Below are 22,251 nucleotides of genomic sequence, written 5' to 3'. Positions count from 1 at the left end.
GAAAAACACATCTGTAATCTCAGCACTTGGGAGAATAAAGTTGAGTAGCTACAAGGTAAAGACCAGCCTGGTCTACATATCAAGTCCCAGACTTATTTTTTTTTAAAGATTTATTCATTTATTTATTATATGTAAGTACACTGTAGCTGTCTTCAGACACTCCAGAAGAGGGCATCAGATCCCATTACAGATGGTTGTGAGCCACCATGTGGTTGCTGGGATTTGAACTCAGGACCTTTGGAAGAGCAGTCAGTGTTCTTAACCGCTGAGCCATCTCTCCAGCCCCCAAGTCCCAGACTTATAAGGAGACCTGATGTAAAACAAACAAACAAAACAAAACAACCAAGAACAGAGGAAACAGAGTGAGAATTCTCCACAGCTCTCTTCTGGATTCTTCCTCTTTCACACTAGTAGGAGCATCTAAATCTGACATTGCTCCAATTCATTCTGCTGTGAGAGACACTGGTGGTCATTTGCTGTTGTTTAGTTAGTTGCTTTTGTTTTCAAATGAGTGCTCTGTCTGCATGTACACCTACCTGCCAGAAGAGGGCATCAGATCCCAGTAGAGATGGCTGTGAGCTGCCATGCTGGTACTGGGAATTGAACTCAGAACCTCTGTAAGAGCAGTTAGTGCCCCTGACCCCGAAGTGATCTCACCAGTCTGTTTAGTTATTTTTGAAGCATCGTCTAGACATGTAGTTCAGGCTAGTCTCCATTTCTAAAACCCTCTGTCTCAGCCTTCCACACTCCAGCTTTCTTGGCATGCCCCACTAAGATGCTATTTTCTTAGGGCACAATCAAGCCCTTTGAGAAAGAGCTATTGTTGTCCCCGTTACCCCTGTTTTGCAGAGGAGAGTCCTATAACAGTGTTAGGTCATGTGCTGGCTCACACAGTTGCTAAGGGAAGGTTGGACTTTGCAGTTTGTGCTTCTTCCCATAATCCCCACAACCTCTCTGTGTCCAGAATCTCTACCTACAACCACCTCAGCCACGTTACCTACCCATTCACAGATCCATGTCTATCTTTTTCTTCCTTTTAGTTGGAAGGTTCCTATGAAATACCCACCTATCCTAATGTGGAAATAGTCCTTTGACTTTCAATGGACAGCCTTGGTAGTGCATGCCCTGAACACAAGCTAAACAAATAAATCTTCATGTTTCCAAACTCATGCTTTCTCCAATTATACTGAGAAAAAACAAAACAAAACAGGATTTCTTTGAGTAGCCTTGACTGTTCTAGAACTCACCATTTTTTTAAAGGTTCTGTTGGGCTAGAGAGATGGCTTAGTGGCTAAGAGCACTGACTGCTCTTCCAGAGGTCCTGAGGTCCTGAGTTTAGCAACCACATGGTGGCTCACAACCATCTGTAATGGGATCTGATGCTCTCTTCTAGTGTGTCTGAAGACAAAAAAGGTATACTGTTTGTTGTTATTATTGTTGTTTGAATCTTTTTTTTTTTTTTTTTCTGAGACAGGGCTTCTCTGTGTAGCCCTAGCTGTCCTGCTGTCCTGGAACTCACTTTGTAGACCAGGCTGGCCTAGAACTCAGAAATCTCTCTGTCTCTGCCCCCCAAGTGCTGGGATTAAAGGTGTGTGCCACCACCACCCAGCTGTAGTTTGAGTCTTATGTTAAGCTTGGCAGCCCAGAACTCACTAGGTAGATCAGGCTGGTTTAGGACTCACACAGATCCACCTACCTTTATGCTGATATTAAAAGGTGTGTAGCACCACGCCCACACCCACCAAGATGTACTCTCTAATAATCTTGACTAGTCTTATTAGTTTGGACTGGAGAGACAGTTCAGTAGTTAAGAGCACTGTCTGCTCTTCCAGAGGACCTGAGTTCAAGTCCCAGCAACTGCATGGTGGATCACAGCCATCTGTAATGAGATCTGATGCCCTCTTCTGGAGTGTCTGAAGACAGTGACAGTGTACTCACCACATACATAAAATAAATAAATCTTTAAAAAAAAAAAGACTTATTAGTTCTTATCCAAAGATAAGAGTACTGGGGTGGGGAGGTGGGGATGGGTAACTTACTGGGGATTGAACCTAGTTCATCCACTATGCTAGTCAAGCACTCTCCCACTGAATGGTGTCCCCATTTATTTCAGACACTGTTACTTTGTGTAGTACAGGCTAGCCTCTTACTTGAGATCCATTTCCTTCACCTCTCCTTCCCCTTTCCAATGTATCAGTTACAGGTAAATCTCAGGTCTCACCTTTATGAGGTGACAAATAAAGATCTGAATCCCGCAGTCACCACTTCTAAATATAGTCAGTCCTTCACTTCACATCTCGGTCTCTTCCAGAGAATATCCAAAAGGAACTTTTCCTGTTTGTTTGTTTGGTTGGTTGGTTTTGTTGTTGTTTGGTTTTTTATTTGTTTGTTTGTTTGTTTGTTTGTTCTTTGCGGGAGATGTTGGTGCTGAGGGCATCATCCTCTGACATCATAAGAGAGTCTTGATGTTTATTTGAAGCCAAGCATGATGATCACTTACTGGGCAAGCGAGTTTTCCCACAAATCTTCATCATCTGCAATATGGGAGCCATTAGCGGCTGAGTTTTATTACTAGAATTCACTACATACTCAGTAGACTTTAAAAATTTTTTACGGGGGTGGGGGGGAAGGTTTTGTGGTGATACGTGTCTTTAGTCCCATCACTCAGGAGGCAGAGGCAGGAGGATTTCTGTGAGTTCGAGGCTAGCTTGGTCCAGGACAGGAGGCTACACAGAAAAACCCTGTAACAAAAACCAACCAACTAGCAACAAGAAAACCTTTTAACAGTCCACAGATGGAAAGCTACGGTTTTAAGCTAGGCTTGGTGGCCTGAATCCCTGCCCTGAGGAGGCTAGAGGATCAGAAACTCAAGCGCTGGCCAGGCGTGGTGGGCACACCTTGAATCTTAGCAGTCAGGAGGCAGAGACAGGAAAATCTCAGAATGCTCCAGGTCAGCGGGGAATTTGTATTAGAAGAACCTTTTAAAAGGAGGATTGGATGGGGAAGAATTACAAAAGTTGTAATTTGGGGGCTGGTGAGATGGCTCAGCGGTTAAGAACACTGACTGCTCTCCTAAAGGTCCTGAGTTCAAACCCCAGCAACCACATGGTGGCTCACAACCATCCGTAATGAGATCTGTCCCCTCTTCTGGTGTGTCTGAAGACTGCTACAGTGTACTTACATATAATAAATAAACAAATAAATCTTTTTTAAAAAAAGTTGTAATTTTATGGGCTGGGTTTGTAGCCCAGTAGTAGATTGTTTAGTATGCAGAAACAAAGCCCAGTGAGCCCTAGAACCACAAAAACAATACTGCCTGCCTCCGGCCCCACCCTCCCATCCCTGACCGTACAGAAAAGGAATTCAGGATTAACAAGAACTGGGTTACTTTCATTTACGTCCATGGTGCTAATTTCATTAGGTAAATTTGCAATCTGCTCATAGAGCTTGTTCAGAATTCTCTAGGAATTTCACTTTCCCTTAGCAATATTTAGAGTTTCCTTCCTTCCTTCCTTTCTTTTTTTTTCTTTTTTCTTTTTTGATAGAATCTCAGTATGGCCAGCTCAGAGAGATCCACCTGCCTCTGCCTCTCAAATGCTGGGATTAAAGGCGTGTGCTACCAAGCCCAGCAATAATTACAGTTTTCAATTTCCCAGATCTACAGTTGCCAGGGAGGATGTAGCAGCTCACACCTCTAAATCGCAGTATCCCGAGGCTGAGAGAGAACAATATAATATAGCGCATTTCAGACCAAGCAAGCAGACAGTAAAACCCTGCCTCCAAAACAACAACAACCAAAAAAAAAAAAAAAAAAAAAACCAAAGAAAGTTCGGAGGAAAACGCCTACTATTTAAACCACCCAAGAGTGGCTTAATTAAAATCAGCCACAAATGAGATTTTAGCATCACAATTTGTTGGGGGTGGGACCAGGAGGGGAGGGGAACGGAAGAGGGCCTCAAGACAACAGGAAGTGGGAGGAGATTTCTAAAAGCCGACTGAGGCCAGAGTTCATTTGGAAGCTGGAAGAACCTTCTTTCGGAGGTTTTCTTCTAGTCTCAAGATGGAGACTTCTGGAATCAAGGTGAGAGTTGTTTTTACAGTTCGGCTTTCCAATGGGGTGAATCTAGGACCTCTCTTTTTAAAGAATAGCCAGCTTTTGTTTGAAGAAGAAAAGAATGAGTGTTACAATGAGCGTTACACTTTAATTGCACCCCCCCCTTTTTTTTTTAGTTAGGTGTGTGGCATGGCAGGTCCTCTGGACCTGGCCTTGCACGAGGCCCTGGGTCCTGGTTGTAGACGAGTTAGGAGAGGAGGCTGTGATTTGGAAGGGATATTTTGTCAGGAAGGAATTTAGAATACCCGTAGCTGGAGGGAAAATGGTCACAGGATAAAACAGGATGTAAACTGAGGCTTAGGGTAGCTTCAGAAGGAACCGGAGCCCCCAGTTTACTATGAGAGGCTTAACCCAACAGTGCCTGCTACAGGGCTTCTAGGTCCCTTATTTTATCCAAAGGTCCTCAGAGTTGAGGAATTTGGAGGAGGCAGACCTGACTGACAGGCTCTGCTGGTTCCTAACTCTAGAGCCAGCATCCTGAGCAGTTGCCAGGACTCCTTCCCAAGAAGCCGAGGGCCATTTCTAGCTTTCTCTATTGTAAGAATGTTGTTAGGTCCAAAAGTGAATAGTTTATAAGAGGGTTATGCAAATATAAGTCCTATTGTCCTGGTGCAGCCCGGTTCCTATTGTGATGTAAAATAACTGAAGTGTCAATAACAGAAGAGAGTTAATTTGTCACGTACTCCACTCTTGCGGGGGGGGGGGGGGGGGGGATGGACAAGACCTAGGTTTGGGAGCGAAGTGTCCTGGCGGTTTTACTTCTTTGCTGAGTTTTTTGTCTTTTGTTTCTTCCGAGACTGGATTTCTCTGTAGTGCCCCGGGATGCGCTCTGTAAACCTAGCGGTGCCACCGTCTCCCTCTCCAGGCTTTTTTGTTTGGTTTTGTTTCCCTATTCTTTCTGAAACAAGGTTTCTCTGTAGCCTTGGCTGTCCTGTAGACCTGTAGGGTTGGTGCTAATTCCTAACCAGGCTACTCTTGGAGACCAGGCTAGCCTAGAACTCAAGAGATTTGCCTTCCTCCGCCTCCTGAGTGCTTGGATAAAGGCATGGGCCACGACCAGCTGACTTTAATAAGCATTTAACTTTTGGTCCTCCGTGTTGAAAATACAGTAGTGGTTATGAAGTTATATAAAGATTAAATGAAGGTAAGGAATGTGTTTAGTTTTGTATCTGCTAGAAGAGGCCTGATACTTGTTAGTTTTTTTTTTTTTTTCCTGTGCTTAGGGGTTGTTTTTGTTTTTTGGTAGCCTTTGTTTCCTTAATTAAACTGAACAGTTATTATCCATTGTCAGCAATAAAAGGGAGAGGGACCCCACCCTTGTGGAGTTTAAAATCAGATGGAGGGGTTGGGGATTTAGCTCAGTGGTAGAGTGCTTGCCTAGCTGGTTCAAGGCCCTGAGTTCGGTCCTCAGCTCTGTTTTTAAAAAAAAAAAAAAGAAAAAAAATTCAGATGGAATTAATTGACAAATGGAAATGAGGTAATATGGTAGATTTTAGAGATTCCAGCAGAATAACCTTTGAATTGAGACCTTTGAATGGAGGAAAGTAAGGTGTAAGAACTGAGAAGACTGAGAAGAGGGTTGGTGCTAATTTCCTAGCCAGACTGTTGAAACTATCGGAAAGGGCCCCTAGGCCATGTCTGAGAGACTCTGAAGGAAATCAGTCATGGAAGTGATACAATCCTCTTTAGTATGTCATTCTGGCTGCAAATTCTCTGAGTGAGCCTAGAACCCAGGACTGGGGGAAATAATCTATGGGGTGTGACACGATAGAGTAAGGTTTTCTTCCTCCAAGAGCAGACCTCTGTTGCTTTGTTCATATCTATTTCATCTTTTAGTTTTATCCTGTAGCCTAACCTTGGCCGGAGGCTCATTACATCCTAAGTGACTCTGACTCCCCTGCAGTCCCTGCCCGGGTGCTAAGATTACAGCTACTGCAAGGTTTTCTTCCTTCCTTGGTGATAGTCCCACAGGAGGGCCAGCCTGTGGCTCTAGTCCCAGTACTTATTTACCGGGTCTCGTTCTGAGACCAGCCTGGTCTACAAATCTAATTCCAAAATAGTCAGGGAGGCTCCATAGAGAAAAACCCTATCTCTAAAAAACAAACAAAAAATAGTCTTACATGCCTGGGCTAGCCTGCCCTCAATCCTAGACCAGGGTTCCAGTTGTGTGCCACCAAGCCTGCTTTATGTGTTGACTCCTTCGCTTCCCTAGTTTATAACTCAGGTTGCTTATTCAGATGATGCCCGGTGAGAATGCACACTGGCAATCTTGTGCACTGACATCTTGGGGGACCTTAGGTGTGAGCTAGTTCTGTAACCCTCTTCTTCCCTGCCCGCAGTGGAAAGCGGAAGAGCAGAGGGAAGATTTGGAAGGGCAGATGTCTAGTCAACCCAGCACATCTTCTGCAAAGCCTACGGGGAAAAAACGAAAAAAGTCAGAGAAAGAAAAAGGTAAGTCTCTAAATGTTTAAGTCTTTTCATCTAAGAAACTTAAATTTCCCTTAAGTGTAAAAGGGGGCGGAGACGAAAGTAATTTGGCTCTGCACTTCCTCTGAGGTCTACCTGGGGTCTTTTTTTGTTTATTTGTTTTGTTTTCTTTTTCAAGACAGGGTTTCTCTGTATAGCCCTGGTTGTCCTGGAACTGACTCTGTAGACCAGGCTGGCCTTGAATTCAGAAATCTGCCTGCCTCTGCCTCCCAAGTGTTGGGATTGAAGGCGTGTGCCACCACCGCCTGGCTTTTTCTTTTCTTTTTTCTTTTCTTTTTTTTTTTTTTTTTGTAAGATTTATTTATTTACTTATGTATGTGAGTACACTGTCACTGTCTTCAGACACTAGAAGAGAGCTTCAGATCCCTTTACAAATGGCTGTGAGCCACCTTGTGGTTGCTGGGATTTGAACTCAGGACCTCTGGAAGAGCAGTCAGTGCTTTTAATCGGTGAGCCATCTCTCCAGCCCCTGGCTGGGTTCTTACCTCATTAAATAGAAATAAACAGCCAGGCAGCGGTGGCGCACGCCTTTAATCTCAGTGCTTGGGAGGGAGAGGCAGGCGGATTCCTGAGTTCAAGGCTAGCCTGATCTACAGAGTGAGTTCCAAGAGTGAGTCCACAGAGAAACCTTGTCTCAAAAAAGAAAAAAAAAGACAAATAACAACAAAACATAAGCAAGCAAGGTGCTTCCAACAGCCAAAGCCAGTTCTTTATCAAACTCCCAGACGTGCTTGCCTTGGGTAATCATGGTGCTTTGAGGTTAATAAACAATGTTATCCTAAAACTAAGTGAGGACGAACCCAGTCTTGATAAGAGGTGTGTGTGTGTGTGTGTGTGTGTGTGTTTTGGGGCGAAGGGGTGATCTGCATAAAACTAACAATACTTAACTATCTGTACAGTCTGTCTGTCTGTCCTTGATCTGTTCTAGGAATTTTACTGAATTGGAACTGTGAAGCACAGAGGGTAGGTAGACTGCTGCTGTGGCTGGGGGCAGTGCACTGCATTTTCTCCTGTGGTAAAAGCACCAGGCACCGCTGATTATTGATCAGCTCAGATCTGAGGCTTTAGTCACTTTCCTGGGTTAGAATGGTACCTAGCTGCAGTCTTTGGAGAATCATCAGAGTAGCCAAAGCCTAGCACATTTGGGCTTAGCAAAGAACACTGGGATTTGAAGATTCCAGGCTTTGGAGTCTATCTCCTAGAGTCTATATGATTTTTTTTTAATATTTTCTGGGGGGGAGGGGTTGTTTTTTGGTTTTTGTTTTTGTTTTTTCAAGACCGGGTTTCTCTGTGTAGCCCTGGCTGTCCTGGAACTCACTCTGTAGACCAGGCTGGCCTCGAACTCAGAGATCCACCTGCCTCTGCCTCCCAAGTGCTGGGATTAAAGGCCTGTGCCACTACTGCCCGACTTTATATGATCTTTAGATGGTCATTGAAACAGGCACCTCTACATTATAAGACAGTTAACCATATACATAAAGAAACAGAAGGGATTATCAGATGCTGTACAGATAGATGTGCAGGAGTTCTAACTGTATTCCTTTTTTGTCCCTCAGGTTGTAAACCAAAGGAGGAAAAAACACAAGACACTGAGGCGCCAGGACACACGCGCAGGAAGGTACCAGTTCCTCCTATGCCAGATTATCTGCCCCCAGTGAACCTGATTCACCGAGATGTCGTGCGAGCATGGTGCCTCCAGAAGAGACTGAGCAGCAAAGGCCAGGTGGGGTCGGGGCCTCTGGCCGAGCAGCGGACGGCAGAGCGGGAGTGCGGCAGCCGGAAGTTCACTAACAGCTCTTTTTCTGTTATTGTTTTGTTTTGTTTTTGTCTCAGAAATTAGATGCTTATAAACGACTCCTTGCAGGGGCTTTCCCAAAGCAAATGGTAACTATATTTTTTGAGACTCTTTAGTATTAGCCCAGGCTAACCTGGCAGTCAGTCTATGACAATATAGTGGCTTCAAGCCCGAGGTTCACCTCTCTCCCACTGGTAAGATTGTAGACAGGCACTGCCCTCCCCGCCCTGCATGGAACCTTGCACTTATAGTGGCAGAGGGAAAGGTTTGCTTCTTCTAATAAATAACTGGCATATCGGAGAATAAGTTGAGGAGTTTTCTTGACTCCTTCTTTCCCCAAATGGAAAGAGAACATGAATAAAACTATGTTAAGTGGGTTTTGGTGTTGGAAAATGAATCTAGGGTTTTAATGCATGTATGCATGTCCTACCACTGAGCTGCACCCCGCACTGATCCCTAACCCACCCCACCCCACCCCTGTTTTCCGTTTTTGTTGCTTTTTTTGTTTGTTTGGTTTGGTTTGTTGGGGTTTTTGGTGGTGATGGTGGTGGTAGTGTTTTGGTTTTTTTTTTGTTTTTTGTTTTTTCTTTTTGTTTTTTTGTTTTTTGTTTTTTTTGTTTGTTTGTTTTTTTGAGTTTATTTGTAGCCTAGGCTGGCCTAAGAACTTCAAGACTCTCCTTTCTCGGACTCTTAATTACAGGTGTGTGCCACCATACTTAGACGCTTTTGTTAATTTGTACTTTTAAGATAGGGTTTCGCTGTGTAGCCCTTGCTGGCCCGAAACTTGGTAGCAAAACTCCCTGCCTCTGCATCCTAAGTACCTGGCCAGCATTTTGTTTTTGTTTTGTTTTGTTTTGAGACTAGGAAAATGTTAGTGAGGGTGGTGTAATTTTGGTAAGTCTCATCATACTGTTGGCTCCATCATTCATAAGTAATGAACGGCGTTGGACCGGGGCCTTGCATGTGCTAGACAAGTATTCTGAGCAGTTTCTCTAGCTTTGCTAACTGAATCTATACTGTTACCAGAAAGAACCTCCTCCCCCAAGGCCACATTTCTGATGGCTCCTCTCCTCTTTCTCCTCCTCCTTCTTCTCTCTCCCTCTCTCCTCCTCCCATCTCTCTCTCTCTCTCTCACACACACACACACACACACACACTTAAAGTTTAGGTTGTATAAATGTCTTGCTTCCATGTGTGTATTTGTACCACATAGGTTCCTGGTGCCCTCAGGCCAGAAGGGGGCATGGAATTCCCCGTATCTAGAGTTATAATAGTGACCCACCATTCAGGTGGTAGAAGAAGCCATGTTTCCTATCAACGCAGTAAGTGCTTGTGACTGCAGCATCGTCTGTCGTTTTCTGTGGGCGTGCTGGCAGGTGCATGTGGGCTTCAGGGAGTTTGTGGAAGTTAGAAGACAACACTGGTGTCCTCTGTCCTCACTTTCTTTCTCCTTCGTTTTAAGGCAGAGTCTCTGTTGCTTGCTGATGTATATACTGAACTATAGCTGGCCTGGAATCTGGTTCCGCCTCCTATCCTGTTACAGGAGCATTAGAATGGAATTACAGATGTGGATTATGAAGTTGTGAATTCAAGTCTTATGTTTTTTTGTTTTGTTTTGGGGGGGTTTTTTGAGACAGGGTTTCTCTGTGTAACCCCGGCTGTCCTGGAACTCACTCTGTAGACCGGCCTGGCCTCAAACCCAGAAATCCACCTGCCTCTGCCTCTGCCTCTGCCTCCCAAGTGCTGGGAGTAAAGGAGTGTGCCACCACTGCCCGTCTCTTTCACAATGAGTGTCTTCTTACCCATTGACCTGTCAGCTCTTAATGTTTCCCATTATCTATCATGCCCTAGCTTGAGTTGAAGAATGTTCCTGACTCAGCCAAAGAGGCCAGGTTGAAGACCTCTCACAAAAAAATGAAGACCGAACCGGAAGAGTCTAAGGTAGCAGTTCCGCTTGAAATCGTCCCTGTACCAGAGGAGCAGATACCCGCCCTCATTGATCCTCCAGTGCTCTACGAAGAAGTCAGCACCACGGTTGTGGCGACACCTTCCTCAGAGGCAGTGTTGGCATCTTGGGCCAGAATTGCATCCAGTGCTAAAAAGTTCGAGGCAGTGCCAGCCAGTGCAACATCTGCCGGAGGCCAAGGTTAGAATCAGTCACAGCCACGAGTAATTCCTAGCTCTCGCCCATGCTGTTGTTTCTCAGTTCCATTTTGGGCAGGGCCTGACTGAGAGCTAGTATTCCTATGCGTTGATAAGAATCTTCTGTGTTTGGGGGGGGGGGTGGTTATGTATCCCTGGCTGTCCTAGAACTCGCTTGGTAGGTCTGACTGGCCTGGAACTCATGGATGGACCCTCCTGCCTCTGCCTCCTGAGTGCTGGAGTATGCTCCACAATCGCCTGGTGAGACAAAAAAGAATCTTAATAAGAGTATAGCGCAGGTATAAGGCCTTTTACCTTGGATTTCTATGAGCTACTCAGGCAATAATGAGTCTATTGAAAGAAAATAATGAGGCTGTTGATCCAGGAAGTAGCACTTTGAAAATAACTTAAAGTCACTCATCAAGCAAGAAGCAATGTCCTTGGTGTGCTTTCCTAATCCATTTTCCACTTGGAGTACAGTCAGTGTTCTTAACCACCCCGCTGAGCCCTCTCTCTGGCCCCCTGTTTCTGTTTTGTTTTTTATAGGGTGTCTTTTGATTGTTGTTTGTTTGTTTTTTCTGGCTCAGGCTATCCTGGAACTAAGCTCTGTAGATCAGGCTGACCTCAACCTGACAGCCTGCCTCTACCTCCTTAGTGCTGCGATTAAAATCATGTAAGGCCACCACCACCCAGCAATTTTCTGGGAGTTTGGTGTATGTGTGATGCGTTAGGATCACTCATGCAGGCTAAAGCAAATACTGTGCCGTCAAGCTCTATCTATATCCCTAAAGCCTGAAGAAGGCCTCTTGTGTACTTTCATGGTACAAGATGAATTGAGATGAAGGTTAGGTTCCCGGTCTTATCTCAGGGCTGGGCAGTTCAGAGAGGCATCAAGTCTAAGCTGAAACTGGTGTGTTCATTCATGTTCATTCTCTTTGCTTCCACAGGGGAAATGTGGTGTGTGGTTCACGGGACAAGCCTTCCTGGGAACTCAAAGGGTTGGGTTCGCCTGCAGTTCCACGCTGGACAAGCCTGGGTGCCTGATAAGAAAGGGAGAGCGGTTGCCCTCTTCCTGATTCCGTCCTGCACGTTCCCACCCTCACACCTGGAGGACAACATGCTGTGCCCCAATTGTGTTCATAGGTGAGTGCTGTGGGCACCTGCAGTTGCCTGGGGGAAAGGTTGATTTTAATTGACTGTGTTTGAATATTCCTTATCTTGCTCCTGTAAGTAAACTTCAGGGAGCTGCGTTTACAGGTCTGAAACTTGCTGTGTAGATTTTGCTAATCTCAAAGTTGGAGCCAAAACAAGTCTGCCAGCCTTTGCCTTCTACTTGCCATTAAACTTGCCCTTAAGCCACCCCAGCTGGGGTCAGGACCAAGGCTCCTCTAATCAAACTGCTTGAGCCAGCCTTGACGTTCTCACAGTCCTGTCTCCACCTTCTGAGCATGGGATTGCAGGTGTGCCCCCAGGCCTGGTCAGGAACAAATGCAAAGAAAGGTTCAGGCATACATTCCCAGCAGATCCTTTTTGGTTTTCTTTTCGTTCTTTCTTTCTTTCTTTCTTTTTTTAAAGATTTACTTCTTTATTATATGTAATAGTTGTCTTCAGACACCCCAGAAGATAGCATCAGATCTCATCACAGATGGTTGTGAGCCACCATGTGGTTGCTGGGATTTGAACTCAGGACCTTTGGGAGAGCAGTCAGTGCTCTTAACCACTGAGCCATTTCTCCAGCCCCCCTTTTTGGTTTTCAAGACAGGGTTTCTTCTCTGTGTAGCCCTGGCTGTCCTGGAACTCACTCTGGAGACCAGGCAGGCCTCAAACTCAGAAATTTGCCTGCCTCTGCCTCCCAAATGTCGGGATTAAAGGCATGTGCCACCACGGCCAGCCCCAGTAATTCTTGTGTCTTTTAAATCTCAGTGCCTCTTCCGGGTTCTGGTCTCTAATCTGGATATGACACACCTTATAATCCCAGCACTTGATGTAATGTAGCCTGGGATGGATGATTGGGAGTTTAGGGCAAGGTTGATCTTCTACCTGGGACTCCAGCTGAGGTGGGGGAGGGGAGGGGCTGTCAAGTGGGGAAGGAAGACAAAAGTAAATGAATGAATCCATGAATAAATTTGTTTTCTAGGAACAAGGTCTTGAATAAGAGCCTCGAAGGATGAAGGACAGAAATCTTAGTTTGAGCTAGCTGCTCGCATCAGTCTTGTGACGTGATGGGCAGAGCCGCAGCTGACATTCAGACTGATGGAAATCCAGATCTCTGCCTCTGATGGTGCCTTTCTCACCCAGAAGTTACGGGCTGTTGTAAGTTAGTTGATGCTTAAGTAGAAGCAGTTTGGAAAAAGCCAGTGAGGCCACCTCTGCTCATTTTGATGACTGATACCGGGAGTGGCTTCCTACTCTTGCGTGAAGATACAAAAAGTATCCTATGTGTTTTGCTGCATGTGGGTCCTGGGGCAGGAGTATGACATCTCCAGATACAACAGTTGCTAGTCCTGACACCAACACAGTGGTGTCATAGACAGTTCAGTGGTCAACTGTAAAGATTTCGCTTGTACCTGTAGCCTCTGCATGTCATCTTCCCTGGGTTGTAGTGTGTTGTTAGTGTTTAGTGCTTGGGTTTGTTTTCTACTGTTGTAAAATATTACACCAAACCTGGCTTGTGGCTTTTGTTTTTGTTATCTGTCTGGTTACTTCTTCCCTGAGTTCCTTCTGCGCCTCCCTGGACACTGTGTTTGAAAGGACTTTGGAACATTGCTGGGAGCAGAGGGAGGTAGGGTAGGGTGGGGCACCCTTTCAAGTCAGGAAGAGCCCGGCTACTAACTGTCCCCTTGCTCATGGTGCAGTGGGAGTGAAGGCCACTGTCACCAGTTGATGTCCTCTGTGCCAGCGATGCACAGTTCTTCCTAAAGGAGATGAAGGAACAAGGAACACGCCTGCTTGCCTCCTTTGGGGGATTGAGTCTAGGTTAGGGCGCAAGGCCTGTCCAGTATCATCTCCAGATGGACCCCTGCTGTTTGTATTTGACATCATACACTCAACAGGCCAGCCTTGCTTCTGCCTCTGTCTCTTGTCTGTAAAGGACACGGAGTCAAGTGCCTTGGATGAAGTCCACGACAGGAGAATGGCTGGTGTGCTGACCATGTCCCTGGGGAGTAAGATAAGATTTATTTGCACTTGAGTTTTCCCGACTAGACGTTAGAGTCCAGCCAGAGTCAGGTCCCTGTGCACAAGTTGTGTGTGGCACGCCTGCATGTAGATTTCAGTAGGAATCATGGCACGTGATTTCTCTATGATGATGGTTCACATGAAGAAATCCTTGTGTGCTCCTTGACAGTAGTGTGTGTGTGTGTGTGTGTGTCCAAGTATTCCTAACCAGGAGTGGGAGAGAATAGCAAGCAAGGCGTGAAGACCTTTTAAAAATTACAGTTGGGGGGGGGCCGCGGGGCTGGGGGGGGTCTAAAATCCCAGCCAAAGGAAGATCGTGTGTTCAAGGACTGCCTGGGTTCTGTACAAGACCAGTGGGGTCAGTATGGTGAGATTGTCTCAATGGAAGGGACTAAACAGCCAGGCAGTGGTGGTGCACGCCTTTATAATCCCAGGACTTGGGAGGCAGAAACAGGTGGATTTCCCAGTTTGAGGCCAGCCTGGTCTACAAGAGTGAGTGCCAAGGCTACACAGACAGAGAGAAACCCTGTCTCAAAAAACCGGAAGGAAGGAAGAAGGAAAGAAAGAAAGAAGAAAAAAAAAAGAAACAGAGTGAACAGTAATTTAGAGCCTTAGTATTTACAGGACCCTAGATTCAAACCTTAGTACCACTAACCACCAAACAGTGGGTTTCCCCCAAGTCATTTTAAGCACAAGGCCACATTAGTGGGAATGGTTAAAAAAAAAAAGTGTCACTAATGTGATACAATGGAACATGCAGTTATTACTGATAATTGCTTTGCCAGAAAAGATTTAATGTGAGTCTAATCATGAAGAAGCAATCAGTCTTGATTATCCCTGTGGTTAGAGTAATTACTAGGTGAGCCTAGTAGGCTCCCCCTCCTTTTTTTCTGTTTCTAACACTCTTAAGTAAACCCAGATTTCTGAAGGCAAGTTAATAATTGATAATAACCACTACACCATTCCAATAGCTTGCTTACCTCCTCTTGTATAAAATCTACCATGCTGCCATTAGTGAGACTTAGTTGGGGTAGTAAGTTTTTGGGAGACCACAGTCAAACTCACAAAGCCCAATGTAAAACTCACAAAGCTGCACAGAAAATGTTTGCTACCTGCCCGTTTAAGGTGTGTGTATGTGTGCATGTGTGTAGAAGGCAGAAGAGACCATGATATCCTCTGAAGCTGGAGTTACAACACAGGTAGCTATAAACTGCCCAGCATGGATGCCGAGAACAAACTTGGGCCCTCTGGGAAGGCAGCAAGTCCTCTAGAGCCATCAAACTGTCTCCAGCTCACATTCTCAAGTAGCCTTTATTTTGAGATTTCACTGTATATCCGAGGTGTCTAGAACTTTTTTTTTTTTTTCTTTTTAGCTCAGGCCATCCTTAAATTCAGCAGCAGCCTTCCTGCTTCTGTGACAGCAGTGAGCTGTCATAACCCAGCTCCTAAAGTTTGGAACAATACATTTTCCCAGTTAGGATAGTGGGGAGAAAGGACTCGGGTATAATGGCACATTGGTGAAGTGCTGTCTAGCATGCATGAAGCACTATGTTAGGTCAGGACTATAGTGACCTTCACCTGTCATCCCAGAACTAATACAGGAATGTCAGAAGATACAGAGACATCCTCGGTACAGTTATAGAATATATAACACAGAGAGAATATCTTAAAACATTAATATTGAGCCAGATTATCAGGGTAGATTATCAGATAAAAAAGGTACCTGTCACCAAGGTCTAACTACCTGAGTTTGGTCCCTTACACCCACATCATAAAAGGGAAAAAGCAATGTGAGTTTTTCACTGGCTGGTTGTGGCTATGCATGCATTTAATCCCAGCCTTGTCTACATACTGAATTCCAGGACTGCAAGGACTGGGTTTTTGGTTTTTTGTTTGTTTTGTTGTTTTTTTGTTTTGTTTTAATGACCTCCATATATACACTAAAGCACATAAGATTTTAAAATAACAGTAATTGGGTAATGGGATACACAGATTATTTACAGTAATAGTAAGTGGTGCTGGGCAGTGGTGGTGCATGCCTTTAATTCCAGCATTTGAGAGGCAAAGTAGGGGGATTTCTGAGTTGGAAGCCAGTCTGGTCTACAGAATTGAGTTACACAGCCGGGCTACACAGAAAAACCGTCTCTCAAGAAACAACAACACCAGAAAAGAAAGAAAGCTGAGTTGGAGGCTGGCCTGGTCTACAGAGTGAATTCCAGTATAGCCAGAGCTACACAGAGAAACCCTTTCTCGGAAAAAAAAATAAAGAAAAGAAAGAAAGAATTGGGAATGAAGGTAAGACTGATTTCCCTGTGTAGCCTGCCTGGGTGTCCTGGAACTAACTGCAGACTAGGTTGGCTTCGAACTCCTGCTGCTGCCTCCCATGCTGGGATTAAAGGTTTGCTCTCTTATGCCTAGCAGAGTTTTTTGTTTGTTCTTTATTGTTTTGTGTTTTAAACAAAAAATAAACCTGGACCCGGCGGTCGTGGCGCATGCCTTTAATCCCAGCACTTGGGAGGCAGAGGCAAGTGGATTTCTGAGTTCGAGGCCAGCCTGGTCTACAGAGTGAGTTCCAGGACAGCCAGGGCTATACAGAGAAACCCTGTCTCGAAAAACCAATAAATAAATAAATAAATAAATAAATAAATAAATAAATAAAAATAAACCTGGGAAAATGTTCGAGATCCCCTGGAAAATCTGTATCTGACTGTAATCTCCTAGGGCTCATTCCATCCAAAGAAAAGCCTGAGCTCTCCAGGTGACCCTCAAGCCTTTCCTTACTACCTTCTTCCTCTCTTATCTTTGACATCCCCTCCAGCAACCCTGCCCTTCCATTCTTATTCTGAGCAAACCCTCCCTCTGTAGAGCCTTATCTTTCTTTGAATGCCTTCTTCCTGACGTCAGCTTGATCAACTTGTTTTAAAACATACAGGCCTTGGAGATGTTGGGTAAGTGTTTTAGTGCAATCCTCCTGCCTGCCACTCTTTCCAGTGGATCATGGAGCCCAGTTGTACCTTTACACTTTTCTGCCTCAGGTTATCGTATGACTTCTTCCCCCGGAGGTAAAGATGCGTTGTTTATCCCGCAGTCCCAATCACTATCTCGTTTGTTTGAGATAAGAGTAATCTGGGAGAATGACCTTGACTACCTAGGTCCTGCCGGCCACACCCATGCACTGCATCACCTGAAGCTCTATCATTTCCCCCTGAAGAATCCACTAGCTGGTGTATTCAGGGCAAGTACTTAACTCCTCCAGTCAGCCCCTTAGAACAGAGGTCTAGCCTCTATTTGATGCTCAGTATCTGTTGGTTCATTTTCCAGCACTGAAAATAACTACAAATGCTTTCTTTCTCCCTTAAAACAGCAAAGAATAAGATTTGTAAGTTACATAGAAATCAGTATTTAAAACTTCTCATGGGAACAGGAGAGATGACCCAGGGGTTAAGAGCACTGGCTGTTCTTTCAGAGGACCTGAGGTCAGTTCTCTGCACCTACACCTTGTCTATATAAGGGTACCCTGAAACTGAAGTTACAGGCAAAACACCAATGAGCATACAACAGGTACCTGCTGCCGCACTTCTGGTCCCTGGAGCCCATACAGTAGGAGGAGAAAATGGATTCCCATATGTTATACTCTCATCTTCCCAGATCGCTGAGCATGCACAGACAGGCACAATAAGTGAGTGTAATTTAAAATCTCAATCTTGGAATAGTGGCATATACCTGTAATTCTAGGTGACGCAGGTGGATAGAAGCTTGAATCCAGCCCGGGCCACATACATAGCTAGTGGCAAATTTTCTCTAATATCATACACATGTTCAAGAATACATTCAGGAATAGACAAGTAAGGGTCACGGAAGACTTGTACGTTGATGGCAGCTGGAAGAGCAGTGACGTAGTCATTCTGGAAAGCACTGCAGGTTTTCTTTTCCCAGCTGAGTCAAGAATTGTGGTCTTCGGGATTAATATGGGTCTGAGGTGGAGTCCTGAGACTGAGGCTTCAAGAACAGAGGAGAGAAGGTAGAGAGGTCTGCAGACCTGTGAACCAGCGTCCTTGCAGCTGATACTGCCTACTGGCCTGCTTGGTCTACAGCAGCAAAACCTTGAGGTTTGTGACCATTGGCTGATCATGGGGGCTTGCTACAAAGACTGACAGTCATGTGCGTTTGCTCACTGAACGCACAAGCTTATGTTCAATCCTCAAGGGCTCAGTGCAGCCAGCTTGGTACACATTGTTCTGTAGACCGGAGCAGTATCAATTATGTCATATATCGACAGAGTGGTAGGGGTCCCCTGTATTTCAGTGAGGGCTGGGTTGAAAATGCCTTTCTCCTTGGGGCCTCAGAGGATAGCTGAAAGAAACTTCATTTCCTTTTAAATTCTTATTTGGAGGTTGATGTCATCTCTCTCTCTCTCTCTCTCTCTCTCTCTCTCTCTCTCTCTCTCTCTGGAACTTGGTCTCTTCTAAACTTGGTCTTACTCAAAATGTGGGTCTTAGCCAGATATGGTAGTGCATGCCTTTAATCTCATGGAGATTAAACCTGGGAGGGAGAGGAAAGTGGAACTGTTAGTTCAAGGTCAGCCTGGACTACAGAGAAAGTTGCAGGACAACACAGAGAAGCCCTGTGGGGGGTGGGGATAGGTCACTGCAACTCAGCTACTTTCTATAGACTCTTCCCTCAGTTTCTTCCTGGCAGAGGCTGCCTGCTTCAGCTCCTGCTGATTCAGGAAAGCTGATGTCACTCCTGTCTCTTTAGCTCCTCTGTCCCACTGCCTCCCTGCTCCCTCCACAGCACCTCTGTGTGTTTACTGCGGTACTGTCTGCTCTAATGCTGTAGCCACCTATAGCAGTTACTTTCCTGTTGTTATGGTAAAACACCATGACAGGAATTACCTAGAGAAGAAAGGGTTTATTGGGGTTTAGGGTTCTAGGGGGATAGGAGTCCCTGACAGGCAGAACAGAGTTAGCATATATCTAAGATGGCAAGCAGGAAGCAGGTGGGGACTTTTAAGGGCTCAAAGCCTGCTTCTCCGCCCTGCCAGTGACACACTTTCCTCCAGCAAAGCTACACCTTCTGAACCTCCCTGGATAGCAGCACTAACTCTAGACTAAGTATTTAATCATACTACCATGGGCATGTCATTCAAGCCACCGCTGATGCTGCTGCAATGGTCCAGGGCATCCTGTCCTGGCCTTCATCCTCAGAGAGGCTCTGTCTGTAAGTTCAAGTGTCCACTTTCACTCGTGTTCCTACTCCTGATATTTCTGCAGCATTGCCCTCCAAGATACTCAGCTCCAACTCTGCCGGGAACTCTATTGATCTTGAGGCTGACTGGCCGTGTATCTCCTGAGCTGGTCCTGAAGCTGGCAGTGTCTTTGAGGCTGTCCTTGCACAGCTTCCTGTATACCTTGGAGGACTCAGCCCTGCTTCATGCAGAGCCAGGCAAGCAATGGGAGGCTTAGCAACTTGGGACTTCACTTGGCTCGGACTGTTCACACACCCTTCATCTAATGCACCTAGCAGCACCTCCACTCTCATAAATGTGCATGTGTTCCCCACTGCAAACAATAGAATCACCCCCTCCTAGAAACTTTCAATCAGTAACTCTTTTCTCTGATTCTGCACAAATGTAATCTAGGACATATCTGGGTTTCGGAAAGGTAGTGTGCTAATCCAGTCTGAATTAGTTTTGGGTGACTGTGCAGTAAGATTGTGTCCTTTGAATGAACTTTTAGAGGAAAATCTCATTTCTCACCTTATGGCTATGCAAAATTGGGCTTGCATCCTGGGAAAGAATGTGCATTTGAACAAAGGCATACAGAGTCTAAACCTGCCAGTCAAAATAAAGAAATTTGGGTTGGAGAGATGTGTCTGAAGTTAAGAGCACTGACTACTGTTCTAGAAACCAGGATTAGAGTCTCAGCATCTGCCTAGTGACTCCTAACTCCCTCTAACTCCAGTTACAGGGAATCTGATGGACTTCTCCAAAACCAGACACGTTTGTCATGCATAGACACATGTAGTCAAACATACAGTAAGAAGTCCCAAACAGGTCAGGTGGGTGGTGGCGCACACCTTTAATCCCAGCACTTGGGAGGCAGAGGCAGGTGGATTTCTGAGTTCCAGCACAGCCTGGTCTACAGAGTGAGTTCCAGGACAGCTGGAGCTACACAGAGAAACCCTGTCCCAAACAGTAACCCATGCCCTCAGTGCTCTAATTCTATAGAACTCTCCTGCTGGCTTGCACCATATCCAATCTGCAGCCGTCACATTGGTTTTGAATAAAGTTTCCTTGCTATTATGCAATCTGTGTGCTTCTTTCATTCCATACTTCAGATGCCATTACTGGAAATGCCCATTCTAGACCACAGGTAACAAGCCCTGTGCGTGCGCGTGTGCGTGTGTCTCTCTCGAGGACTTCCCACACATGTCCCCTACACACTACTCCACTCTCTTTGCTCTCCCCATTAGTAGCGACTGCAGCTTCCACGACGAATGGAGAAGGTCTGTTGCTCCCTATGCTGATTGGAGGGGTCTACTTGGTAGCACCCACATGCGGCCATATTACCTCAGCCACGATCTCCAGGTGCTTCTTGGAGAACCCATGAAGGAAGTGAACCTAAAGGCACGAAGATGCTAAGCCTTGAAAAACAGGAAAACATCTGGATTGCAAGGCAGCTGCTGTCCTATTGCCAAAGCTTGCAGCTTGGTTCACAGCACCTATATGGAGGCCCACAACCATCTGTAGCTCTAACTCAAGAGGATGCACCATGTTTTGACCTCCACGTCACCAGGCACATATGTGGTGCACACAGATACAACAGGCAAAACAGACACATAAAAATGAGATTACATTTTTAATTAAAAAACAATAACCGTTTTATGTGTGTAAGTGTATTGTCTGCATGTCTGTCTGTGCGCCATGCGTGCAGTGCCTGAAATGGAAAGTTGACTTGGATACTGATAAGTGGGGGGTGGAGGTAAGCGTGACAGGAATCATCAATGAACTAGGCAGCAGAGGCAGAATAATTCAGAAAGTCAAAACAATAAAAACAGTGATTCTTAGCTGGACCTTGTGGCCCAGGTCTGTAATTTCAGCCACTCTGGATATAGGGAAAAAAAAAAATCACAGGTTAAAACTTGCCAGGTTATAGTACATTCAAGGTCAGTTTAGGTGAATTAATGAGACTCTGGCGTGCATGCATACACACCACACCACACACACACACACACACACACACACACACACATTTCTAAGTGCCCTTCAGGATGAGGCCCCGTATAACTAACAGTTCCGTCTGGGCTGGCAAAAGAATATATGGCAAAAGCCCTGCAGGCAGGAGCTAGGAGAATCATCCTCAACGCAGCCAGAGGGTAGCTAATCAATGGATATAGTCATGAATTCAGCCCATCCAGAACAGTTTCTCCTGGCTCAGGATACAACGTGGGAGAAAGAATCCTAGGAGATGGACTGGAGAGATGGCTCAGTGGTTATGAGCACTGGCTGCTCTTCCAGAGGTCCTGAGTTCAATTCCCAGCAACCACATGGTGTCTCACAACCATCAGTAATGAGAAACCATCTGTAATGAGATCTGACGCCCGACCGCTACAGTGTACTTACGTATAATAAATAAATCTTGAAAAAAAAAATCCAGTTGGGCGTGGTGGCGCATACCTGTAATCCCAGCATTTGGGAGGCAGAGGCAGGTGGATTTCTGAGTTCAAGGCCAGCCTGGTCTACAGAGTGAGTTCCAGGACAGCCAGGGCTACACAGAGAAACCCTGTCTCGAAAAACCAAAAGAAAAAAAAAGGATCCTAGGAGATGAGCCAGGGTCAGTGCTAAGATGATTCTTAGCCAGAGTGGAAAACAATGCTGACCTAAGTAGAAATACTTAGAAAGTAGAAAGGCAAAGGAGGGGTGAAGGAACGATGAGGCCGAAGGAAACAGGCCTGCAGGGCGGAGATGGTGAGGTCCCATCTGCGAAGGGATGTTCTTTGCATAGCCTCGTAGGATGAAGTGCTGAGAAAGGGGCTCAGCACAGCTGAGGATGGCAGGCGTGGTAGTCATGGAATTAAGCCCTAATATCAGTTGGGAGATAGCAGAGCCTGGAATAATACAGCTAGGTTATGGCACTTAATTACTATAAGCCAGCAGGCTAGAACTCCCAAGAAGTCAGAGGGCCCTGACCTCAAGGACTAAGAGGCTGGGGGCCTCATGGGCAAAGCAAAAAGACAGTCAAGAGGCTGTAACCCAACATCAACAAGCAAAGAAGTCAAGGGGAAGAGGATTGTAGTGCAATGGTTAGAGCGTCCACCTAACATCCTCGAGACCCTGGGGTTGGTCCCTTTCCGTGCATAAACTGAATGTGGTGGCGCACACCTGTGATCCCAGCTCTGAGAAGCAGAGGCACAAGCTGAAGTCCACCCTTCGTCTCTGCCACATAGTAAGTCAGCCGGAGCTCCCTGAGACTCTGTCTCAAAAAAACAGAAACGACAAAAAAGCAGGCAGAGGCTAGAGGATCGAGGGCAGTCA

The 22,251-nt window shown here is 45.6% G+C and overlaps 1 protein-coding gene across 1 annotated transcript; it reads left to right on the top strand.

Annotated features, from left to right (window-relative positions):
* The first annotated feature begins 4,060 nt into the window (after positions 1–4,060).
* On the top strand, positions 4,061–13,129 carry Dppa4 (developmental pluripotency associated 4). Its single transcript, XM_052158129.1, has 6 exons — positions 4,061–4,081; positions 6,454–6,565; positions 8,158–8,324; positions 10,248–10,542; positions 11,486–11,681; positions 12,676–13,129. The coding sequence occupies exons 1-6, from the start codon at positions 4,061–4,063 to the stop codon at positions 12,707–12,709; spliced, it is 825 nt and encodes a 274-aa protein (XP_052014089.1). The 3' UTR covers positions 12,710–13,129.
* Positions 13,130–22,251: the final 9,122 nt, after the last annotated feature.

The sequence above is a fragment of the Apodemus sylvaticus genome, chromosome 15, assembly GCF_947179515.1.
Source record: "Apodemus sylvaticus chromosome 15, mApoSyl1.1, whole genome shotgun sequence".
NCBI lineage: Eukaryota > Metazoa > Chordata > Mammalia > Rodentia > Muridae > Apodemus > Apodemus sylvaticus.
Note: the sequence above shows the minus strand (reverse complement) of the source record. Positions and strands in the feature narration are given on the sequence as shown.